The sequence below is a fragment of the Gavialis gangeticus genome, unplaced genomic scaffold (assembly GCF_001723915.1).
Source record: "Gavialis gangeticus isolate Ggan-Ray unplaced genomic scaffold, GavGan_comp1, whole genome shotgun sequence".
NCBI lineage: Eukaryota > Metazoa > Chordata > Crocodylia > Gavialidae > Gavialis > Gavialis gangeticus.
This window is the reverse complement of record NW_017728992.1, coordinates 208,379,333-208,390,107: the sequence shown is the minus strand read 5'-3', so window position 1 is coordinate 208,390,107 and position 10,775 is coordinate 208,379,333. Positions and strand designations below refer to the sequence as shown.

At 54.4% G+C, this 10,775-nt stretch overlaps 1 protein-coding gene and 1 long non-coding RNA gene across 2 annotated transcripts in view; one reads left to right on the top strand and one right to left on the bottom strand.

The window, feature by feature from the left end:
* The window catches only part of ZC3H3 (zinc finger CCCH-type containing 3), a 369,357-nt gene extending 360,624 nt beyond the window's left edge, over positions 1-8,733 (top strand). Inside the window, exon 12 of the mRNA XM_019528254.1 lies at positions 8,393-8,733. Coding sequence (XP_019383799.1) covers positions 8,393-8,424 — 32 coding nt within the window. The 3' untranslated portion in view covers positions 8,425-8,733. The remainder of the gene's footprint in view (positions 1-8,392) is intronic.
* A 95-nt stretch (positions 8,734-8,828) lies between these two features.
* LOC109305246 overlaps positions 8,829-10,775 on the bottom strand; it is a 21,114-nt gene continuing 19,167 nt past the window's right edge. The window contains exon 3 of the long non-coding RNA XR_002099601.1: positions 8,829-9,013. This is a non-coding gene — a long non-coding RNA (uncharacterized LOC109305246). The remainder of the gene's footprint in view (positions 9,014-10,775) is intronic.

The window sequence follows — 10,775 nt, the reverse complement described above, 5'->3', positions numbered from 1 at the left end:
CGCTTCTGGCCCAATGGCCAACCCGCCCTCACTCGCAGCCCCGCGGGCTTTGCACCGACCCAACTGTCCCCTTGCAATTGTGCGCGTCCATCTCGCAGAGCGGCAAATTCCTGAGCGCCCCAGAGACGCCTCGACCACGTTCCTCCCCGAGGAAGGACCATTTGTTTCTGTGCATTCAAAACCTTGTCGTTCTCTAATTCCCTCCCACCCCCCATTGTAACCCCAGCGCGCGAGCTGTCATGCCTTTTTAATAGGCATCCTGAGCAGCCCTAGCGCGGCCTCCGTGTCCGTGCCTCCTGCCATATGCGGACGCCAGCAGCAGGAATGTCCAGCTGTACAGCCCAGCACCCATTAGGCTTGGGAACAGGGTAACTGGATCCCACTGGCTTCCAGCAAAGAGGCCTGCTAGAAGATCTTCATTCCTCGGGATTCCCAGAACTCAGGAATCCCAGCCAGCAGGCAGGACCCGCAGCACGGCAGCGCCCCAGCGCCTCGTCCCGTTGTTGGGGGGGAAAAACCCCTCTTGGATGGGGAAGGTTAATGTGTAAAACGAGGTCAGGAGGGCTTTGGAGCGCTGCATTATGGCAGCGCTGCTGTGACAGCACACCTGGAGAGCTGGGATCAACCTTGCAGCTAAGGCAGGGGTGCCTGCAAACATACCTGGGACTCACCTTGCAGCTGCCCTCGCCTTGCACGTGTCTGTGGCGGCTCTGGGGCCAGGGTGACCTGTGTCCTACGGGGCTCTGGTCTCCTGGCCTTGCACCGGGGGAGGGAAGGGATCGCCCCTGCCTGTTCTGTCCACACACGTTCAGGGAAGCTCGGGGGTCCGGGGCAGGTGGCAGTGCTAGTGCGGCTACGTCCTGTCTTTGCATTAAAGATCTCTGGTCTGGAACGGTCCCATCGTCTTGCTGTCGCGGTCACGTAGCCAGGGCAGAGTGAAGAAGGGATTCCCCGTAGGAGTCTTGGGTAACACGAGGAGTTTTGGCCATCCTGCTCCCCAGGCTGGGAAGATGCCCCTTGCTCCGTGCCGTCTGGAGCCCTCTGAACACTTCCGGGGCCCACCAGCTGCCAGACCTTTGGTGTCCTTATGGGAATGTTCTCTGCGGTGGAAGCAGGTGTGTTCCCCTACTAAACATTAACCCCACTGCTGTTTTTGGACCCGCACATCCTCTCAAACTTCCTATTTCCTACATGAGCCTTGGTTGCCACTTCTTTGTGTGGCCCCCGGGGCCTGGATGCCCTCATGTCCCAGGACCAATTCAGACATTTGAGAGGCACCCAAACACCTTACAGCTATGCGTTGTGAGATGAATCCTTTGGCAATGTGGGCCACTGGAAGCAAATATGTCCAGGCTTTGCACGAAGGTTTCTGAAAACAGTCACTGTGCACGTTAGACAGCACAAGAGGGGAACGGATCAAGGCAAAATAAGAAGCACCTGTGTGCCGGTTATTCATCACTCCTTGGTATTGGGATTTGATTGCAGGCGTCTTTGCTTGAGTTCACTTCTCTAGTACCCACTGCCTTTCCAGGATCGGTTTGATGAGAGAGAGCACGTCTCTACCAAGAACTGATCCTTGTATAAAGTTCCCGTTCCCTCTGTCAGGTGGTCCCTGATCACCCTCCCTTTTCAGATAATTAGTCACCAAGCTGTCATGCTGTCTAAGAGGTGGTATTTTGGGGTTGTAACCAGCTTGTTGGCCAGGAGATGCTTCCATTTGAACAGAGGCGCATCCAGGTTTGTTAGCCCTTTGTGCCCCTCCTTGGCAACTCGGTCCAAGATGCTGACGGGGAATTTTCAGCTGCGGAGGAAGGGAGGCCGAGATTCACTTTTCAGCAGTGAGCGGCTCCAGGCATGAGAGCATTGGTTCTTCAGTCCTTTTCCAAACAGTCCCAGGACTTATGGAGTGGAAGAGCGAAGCACACACGTGCCGGGGAACTTTTAACCCCCTGCAAAACACGAGAGGCCGTGCCCAGCCCGTCCTGGGGGAGCTGGAGAGCTGGCCCAGCCTTCTGCCTGGAGTATTTTTTTTTCTCCCTTCCTGTCCCTGATCTCTCCCCTTTCTTCCAGCTTGACAGCTGTGGTCTCTCGCATCTGGTTCACTCGCAAGGGGTGCTGGCACCGGCCCAGAAAGAGGCCGCATTTGCTTGCTTTTGCAACAGAGCATGGAAACAGGCTCTTGCAGGGGTGACTGCAGTGGAGAGGACTTCATCCTGCAATGCAGTGATGCTGGAAAGGGTTGTTTTGAAGGAATCCATGTGTTTAGCTTGCACAAGCAAAATCCCCAGACCTGCCTGGGGTCAGGAGTGGTGGCAGTGACATGGGGCTCGGCGAGAGCAGCTGTTTCTCCCGTCTCTACCCCTTTACCTGGGATTCACGTCAACGCCGTGGTCTGGGGCTCAGGTTGGCCTGCCCCGAACGACCTGGACCACCCGGGAGACCTGCGCGTGGAGAGCTAGCGCCTTGCTTGTGGGTGCATCCATCCCTGGTACAGCAAAGCTCTTGGACAGCTCCAAATAAAGCTCATTCCTGCCTCTCAAGAGGATGCAGGGACCTTCTCCTCTTCCTTTCCTCCCAAAACCATCTCTTTTCTTGCTGGTGACGCTGGCCTTCCCTTTATGTGCGCTGACTCCTGTAGCGCTACCACTGCCCTGTGCTGGGGGAACCTGCTCACCCCTGGTGCACCAGGGAGCAGGGAAGCACAAATCCCAGGAGAGGGGCAAGATGGTTGAGCGACCCCTGGCACTTGGGCTCACTGAGGTGTTACCCTGGGGGGAACTAGGAGCAAGGCTTTGAGTGAGTGTGTTGCAAGGGAGGCAGGTCCGTAAGTGCAATGCTCCATCGACTCTTGTGTCCTGGGAATGCAGGCGTGGGAGGCTGGATGCATGCTGGTGGGTCAGTGCTTGCAGGTCCACGTGCGTTTGAGCTGGTTCATTTAGCCTTGGCTTGGGCTTAGGGCCTAGGATGAAAAGTCACTTGAAAGAGAGAGTTGGCTCTTTGGGGAGAGAGGAGAAGGGGCAGGCCTCCAGGGAGGAGAAAACACGCTTAAATCTTTGCTTGCTCAGAGAGAGGCCCTGCTCCCCAGCCAAGGGCTGCACCATATACTAGGAAGGAGGGGGACACAAGGGAGCACGGCAGAAGGGGAGGCAGCGGGGGAATGATGGGAGGAAGCAGAAAACCCCAGAACAGCTCAGTTCTGCTTTGTGAGGGGAAGGAATCGACTGCCGGAGCAGCACCCAGCTGCGCGGCCTGCCAAGTGGTGCCAGCCCGGGGCTAGCAGGTGCTGTCATCTGCACGGGGGCTCTCGGGAAGCCCCCTCCATCCTCCGCCAGCCGCGCCGTCACATCCCACGGCAGCTGAGAACTGACAGCAGTCACTTTTGGGAAGCTGGAGGATTTATGCACTAGCTGAGGGTGCCGTTAAGTCGCCTGCACATGGTCGGTCCTTGTTGAAATGTGAATAGATAACTGGCCGTGTCGTTGTAGCCTCATGCTCAACAAAGGTGCATGCCAGCAGCAGGCGGGTTCAGCGGAGGTGGCGCCTTGCAGTGTGGGCCCTTGTGTGAAAGCCGGGGTCAAGCAGCCTGTGCAGCGGAGGCACGGCGAGGGAGGGGATCAGTTTGCAGAGGAAGGAATGGGGAAAGCAGCGACCACCATTCATGTGGTGGTTTCCCAGCAAACCACGTCCTTTAAAGCAGGGAGTTCGTCCCCTGGTGAGTCCAAGAAGGGCTTTGAATGCTCTGAAACAGCACTCCTTGTCCTGTTCAAGGCATACCTTTAAAGCTCCCGGAGACCCTCAACCTAAAGGTGCTAATAGCCAGACAAAGCACGAGTGCAAGCTAGGTCGTCTCTTTCCTGCGCCGGCGTTTGCATTAGGTGAAGATGTTCACTGTGGTGTCCGTGACTCAAGCCCCTGTGGGCTCTCAGGAGATACGTGATCTGTCCCCACACGCAGTCACTGGGCAAGAAGCCGCCTTTCTCATCCTAGGCAGACAAGGGTCTTTGGGTAGATATGGTATCTTTTTATTAGACCACCTAATAGTTGGAAAAATTGTTCTTTGCAAACTTTCGAGCACAAACACCCTTCTTCAGGCACAGGAAGAGTCTGCTGGTGGTTTGTGTTCTCCCTATGCCTGAAGAAGAGCGTTTGTGCCCGAAAGCTTGCAAAGAACTATTTTTCCAGCTATTTAGATGGTCTAATAAAAAGATATCACATCTACCCAAAGAACCTTGTCTGCCTATGTCCTTAGACCAACACGGCTACAAACAACACCCCTTTCTCATCCTGTGCACTCAGCTACCCTGGACCTGGGAAACTGGCTGCGGCTTCCTTCGCTTTTTGAAGTCCACGAATGTTGTGCGCTCTTGCCCTGTTGTCAGATGTATTTGCTCCATTAGGAAAATGCAGCTGGTTAAGGCAGCCTCTCGGACTGTGTCTCAGACCCATCACGGGCAGATGTACTGAGCCTGTACACAGGTAACGTGTTAGCACAGAGACGTAACCCCTGTGACAGTGCATCGTTCCAGGTCCCTTTCGCTAAATGTCCCATCCCCTATGCGGAGCTGCCCAGAAGGGGGATTTGAGAGGCAGCAGCAGTATTTTCCAGCCCAGTTAAAGCACACCCAGGAGCGGACATGTTTCAGGGGTGCGGTGCTTGCCCTAGCTTGGCTTTCCCATGAAAGCATTCGCCATGAGGAGTGTGTGGAGCTAGGGGGCTTTCAGCAGGGAGCATTTTCAGTAAGCAACCCCTGTGTGATCCTTGCTGATGTAGGGAGGTCTACTGGGGAGGTCAATCTAATACAGAGGTTCCCCGAATTTTTTTTTTTCTTATTGCATACCCCCTTCCATATTTACCAGTTGCTCGTGTTCCCCTGCCAGCATATTTTAGCTCCTTCAATGCCAATCATTATTATAATGAAAATTAAATCTGCTATTATACAGTTTCTCCTGCGTATGCCCCAGATACCTTGCGTACCCCCAGGGGTATGCATACCACAGTTTGGGAACCCCTGACCGATTGCATTTCTGCAGCTGCTTCCTAACCATTGCTAACGATTGCTTCCCAGTAATTCCCAGACCCAGTCTCTGATCTGCCACAGTCGTTTTGTATCAGCAGTGTAGCCATGTACCAAAGTAGGTCTTGGTCAGGGGCGACAACTCGATGGCCCTGGCTTTATTTTAGAAGCGCAAGGAGATTTTCAGGCAGTTCTCACCCTTGGTGCTTGTTGCTTTCTGAGTTTCACTGGAGTCGTACAATGAAACTAGATGGGTCGGCTCCTATTAGTCATGTCCCAGGGGCCCCAGCAGAGATCAGGGCCTTACTGCGGCTGGCACAGAAACACCTATTTGAGCCAGTCCCTGTCACCAGCAGAAGATGGCCTGAATAGACAACAGAGAAGGGGAAAGGGCTCAGAGAGAAGTGGTATGCCTAGCAGAGGTGGGGATGAAGCCGGGCCTTCTTGCCTGCTGGTATGGTGTTCAGACCAGCAAACCACTGGCTAGAGATGTTGAAACTGGGTGTGCGTAGATGAACCAGTCACACTGGATGCCCACTATACTGGTTCAGTACGAGTCGTGCTGAACCAGTACAGCTGTTCTGCCTGTCCGCTCCTACCCCGGTGGAGGTGGAAATCAAGCAGTGCAACTTTAAACCAGTTTCATTCCTGTTTAGAGTTATAGAGGTCGAACTCTATTTATACCAGTGTAGGCAAGACAGCCACACTGTTTAAGGACATAGGCAGTGTACGTTTCTGAATAGTGGCCCCCTCCCATCCCTGCTTTTCAACCCTGTGTGGTTAGCGCCTGTCCTCACCCATTGCTGCTTCTCTTGCTTTTAGAAAAGAGTTCTGAAAACAAATCGCCCCACAAATGTTAGTTGCTGTTGGATAAAACCTTGTGACGTCTCTGCAGTAAATTTTTAGTCTCCCAGAATCGGAGAAAATGAGGGTTGAAGGGGCCTCAGGAGGTCACATCTAGTGCAACCCCCTGCTCCAAGCAGGACCAGCCCCAACTGCATCATCCCAGCCAAGGCTTTGTCTACCCAGGTCTTCAAAACCTCCAAGGATGGAGACTCCACCACCTCTCTGGGTCACCCGTTCCAGTGCTTTACTACCCTCCTAGTGAGAGTTTTTCCTAATAGCCAACCTCAACTTCCCTTGCTGCAACGTGGGCCCATTGATCCTTGTTCTTTTGGGTCTGAGCAGTGGCAGGGGTGGGCGACGTCTTCCCCCGGTGCAGCTGTAAAGCACGGAGCAGTCGGGAAATTGGCTTCCCAGGTGGAGCAGACCTCCCAGGCCTGATCCAGGCCCCTCACGCTGGAGAGGGCTCAGTGCCCGCGAGCTCGGCACTACACGAGATCTGTAGAAAGGCCATCCCTGCGCAAGGGGCTGCTTCTAGCGCAGGACAGACATGCTGGGAGACCCACCCACGATCAGGGTCTCCTGTCATGCCTTTCTCCTCCGGTGAGATGCAGAGCAGGGAGAGCTTTGCCGTGGCTGGCGTGGGAGGATTAGGGGAGCTGCAGCTCTTGAAGGCAGAGGGATTCAAAGGAGGGGAGGACGGGGGACCCAGCACACCTGGAGCTGGGAGGCGATTTCTATCCAGGAACAACAGGAAGGTTGCCGAGGGAGAAGGGGACATGTGGAGCGGTGTCACTGGCAGAGCACAGGAGCTCTGCACGACCCCGGGGGGTCCGAGATGTTTAAATCGGATGTGGCGAGCAAGGAGCTTTGGGAGCAAACTCCCCTCTCCCCCACCCACCCCTGCTTCGGCTCAGGGGGAGCGGGTTAGTCACGCTGGCTCAGTGGCAGCTGCTGCCCCGCTGAAGACCTCTCATTTGTTGTGGGAGGCACCAGATGGCACGTGCCCAAGGGCGGGGATCCTCCAGCGGTTCGCAGCAAAGCGGCGCCAGGCGCACACGTAACGTGTGCAGCCCCAAATCATAGCATAGCACGTGGAGCTCGTATCAAGAACGGCCTGTGGAAGTGCCTCCAAGGGGCTTTGCAAACATCCAGCTGGTTTGGCTGCCCCGCTCCCTGCATGGTGCAATGCTGTTCCCATTATAGAGATGAGACAGCTGAGGCTCCAAGAAGCAATAGTCGCACGTGAAATGACTTGGGGAAGCACAAAGTCTGTGGTAGGGCTGGGAATAGACCCCCGCTCTCCTGCCGCTGCTTTTACCCACCGCTGTTCTCAGTGGTGGCAGAGGACACGACAAGGAGCAATGGGCTCAAGGCTTCCTCTGCCATGTGGATAAATAGCTGTGGGCTTCACCGAGTCCTCCTGCCCAGTGCCTCGCTGTCTGGGGTGAGGCCGGTTGTTTAAGTGCATATTGTGCGAGCGCTGCGAGGGAGGCAATTCCTGCCCCATCTTGCATTGGGCTGGGATTCGGTGGGCAGCCAGTGCTGGAAACAGCTCGGGAGCCAAGCCAGTATAGGGGCTGCCCGGGGTGGGCAGCGTGGCAGCAACGCCTCTTCAACACAGTTCAGCGTGCATGGACATCAAGATGAATTTGATTTAAATCAAATCGATTTTTGATTTAAATCACTGGTCATGAAGCCTCGATTTAATTTTTTTTTTCCCGACAAAAAGTGCATCTTGTGATTCGGTATCCTTTATTCATTTAACTTCTTGAAACTTAGCACTTTTATAGAGAGGTGAGGGCTTGGCTCTGTGCGCACACACTTGCAGGGAGACAAGAGGGCTGCTGGGTGGGTCATCAGGTCTGTTCTCTCTCATCTCCACACGCTGCTGGGAACAAGGATGTTGTCTCTGGAGACACGTCTGCAGTTTGAGAACAGAAACTAAGCGTCACAGAGATGCTTCATGGGATCTTCTCTGAGCACTGAGTCCCACTGGGTAGAGCTGTTTTCTTTAATCTTTACTAATCTGTAGAGGAGCCTCTGGGAACCCCCTAAGATCGGACTCCCCTAAGATATAGTCCATGGCCTGCTGTGACCTATTTATAAAACTTTTCTGAAAAGGTTATATGAGTATATTGTCTCAAATGGTATAGAGTTAGAAGTTACAATCCCTATTCCATGCTGACATCTTTGAGCTTTAACATATCTTATATTAAAATGAACTTGATATAGGTTTATTTTTTTTTAAAAAGCATCTTAAAAAAATGTAAAAAAAATGCAGTTAAATGGAAAAATCTGATTTAAATGTAAAAAATCCTGTATTTTTTTCTTTTTAAATCGTTGATTTTTATCCACCCTGGCCAGCATCCTGCTCTATTAGCTCTGGACATCCTGGGACCTGGCCTGTCTCCTGTTCTTGCTGCACTAAAGCGGAGTAACGGGGCTCTGCTCTGCCTAGTCCTGCGGCCTTATCTGATCCACACGCTGCCTTTGCTCGGTGCTCACCTCCTGCTTTCTCCTCCTCTTTCCAGGGCGGCCACTGCAGATCAAGCCCAGGCTGTGACGCCAGCTCCACCTGGCCCTCCTTGTGCATCGGTCCGGTCCAGCCAGCCACGCAGGAGCCGAATGCCTCAGGAAATGCAGCGCCCGGGCTCAGCCCGGCCCCTACCTCAGGACATGGAGCCAAGCCTCGGAGAGACGGGAGGACGCCGCGCTCTGCTTTGCGTTCAGATTTGAGACATGGGTTTGCTAGAGAGCCTGGGATCGGGGGGAGGAAACGTCCCGGGTCTCCACCACCCCGTTGCTCAGGGAGGCATCCCTGTACGCGTTTTAATGTTTTGAATAAAGGGTGTTTTAATCCGGGTTATTTAAAGGCACTCCCTTCCCAAGCCCCTGTTCATCTGTAAGTCCCACTTGTATTAGCAAGGTGGTAGCTCCCTTGTAGGTCTGCTGTGGTCAGAATAGGCCCCAGGGTTGGGGGGGACCTCGGTTCTTGATGCTGCATTGGGAGTTTTGCAGTCGTGGTAACTCTGTTCGGGGAGAGGTAAGAACGGGGGCACAGGGAACCCCCAGCCCTTGGTGTCTCTTCAGGTGGGGTTCAGGTGCTGCCCCTTCGGGGACAGGAGGCAGCATTTCCCAGCTGTGAGCACAGGCTGTTAGTGCTGCGTCCTGCTTCCAGACAGGGCCTACAAGCCATCCTCGTGCCTGTTCCCTCTCGCAACGGAGTTTCGCAGGGCGGTTATGTCCCCTGTGTGTCCCCAGCTTCCTTCCAGGAGGAAAGGAGGTGGCTAAGACAGCAGGAGGCGGGAGAGGAGGGCGAGGTCTCGCTCGTCGGTATAACGCTTTCCATGCTGCTGTCAGCGAACACTGCCATGTTTTTTAGCTGCTTGACTTCCAGCCTGTGTTTGATTCAAGTACAAGGGGAAGCAAATCGGATAAGTATTCCAGGGAAAAGAAGATGCTCATAAAAGCACAAGACTGACAGCGAGGAATGGGAGACAAGCCAAGGGCTCTTGTTAACACTTGTTCCCCCTCTTCCCCGTTGCGGTAACAGCAGGGAGCAGGGTGACAGGTACGCGTGTCACGCAGGTTCCTCCCTGAGGTTTCGTGCCCCTCTCAACTCCGCGCTGGAATCCAGCTCGTTCACATCAGACCCGTGGAAACATCACGTCTGACGTGTCGCGGGCTTGGAAGCCAGCGTTCTCTAACGACCTGACAGAGCCGCGCGGTGATGACTTAGCCTGTCGCAGACGCTGTCAGCTCTGTTCTCAGACTCGCACGCCAGAAACCCACCTGAATACATCCCCCTCCGCCCCTGAGCCGGAGCATGCAGCGCTCAGTGCCCCTTTTGTTTCCTGGTTTGCAGCTGGGGTGTTTGTCGGGGGTCTGATGCCAGGGAAGTGGAGCCAGGCGCTGGGCTGATGCGTAATACAAGTGCGCGGAGGTCAAATAAGAGCTGAGCTCAAACCCGGTGGTAGCTCTGCCGGTGCCAAACACCTCAGCCCTGAGGCTGCATTTCACCTGCAGCTTCTGCATTTATTCAAATGCCCCTTTCCTGGCTCCAAGCCCTGCCTGTTTTATACAGCTGCACCAGCCCCTGGGCCTTTGAGGCTTTCAGAATTGAGGCCTGTGTCCTGCAAGGTTTTGTTAAAAACAGACCCATCGGCTGGAGCGTTTTTTGGCTCTTAACACGTGCTGTTACCGTGTGCTCTTAACATGTGTGCAGGCTAAATGCTATATCGCTACTTGCCCTCTGGCTTTCTAATCCCATGTCTACCAGCAGCCCCCACGCACCCACCTGCTTCCCCAGCCTAGGCCTGTTTTCCTTCTCACAGAGTCCCGCAGAGATGGGACTCCTGGTTGTATTCGTATCTCCCCCCGATGCCTTTGTATCCCACACCGCCTTCGTCCTCAGCAGCGCCCTAGCTGGGGTGCTAATTACACCCTGGGGCGGCAGCTCTCAGGCCCTTTGCATATCAAGCGGGCTGCCACGGCATTTTTTTGCGGCAAGCAGTGAAATTTCCACCCCCTCTGCGAATCTGCCTGGCTCATCTCCTCCCTTCGCCACAGAGCAAAAAGCTAATAAAAGATTGATTGTAACTATAATTGCAATCTGCCGATGTCGGCATTTCCTCCCCAGCTCCTCGCTGCTCTGAGGGATAGAGCAAGCATTAGGGGTGTCGTTAGTAAACACCCATTTGATTGGGCCGTTTTTATTTTCCCCACACTGCTTCTCTGTCTCCATGATTTAGCAGCCTGTCGGCGAGCGGAGGAGTGCCGGCTGGGCAGCTGACGGAGAGCGCTGGAAGTAGGGAGCCAGGGGGGCGATTGCTTTGGGGCCAGGTGACTCTCTTTGGGGATGGGGCTGCTTTTTCTCGTTCAAGGATTGCTGCAGAAATTCCTGTTAGATGTGGG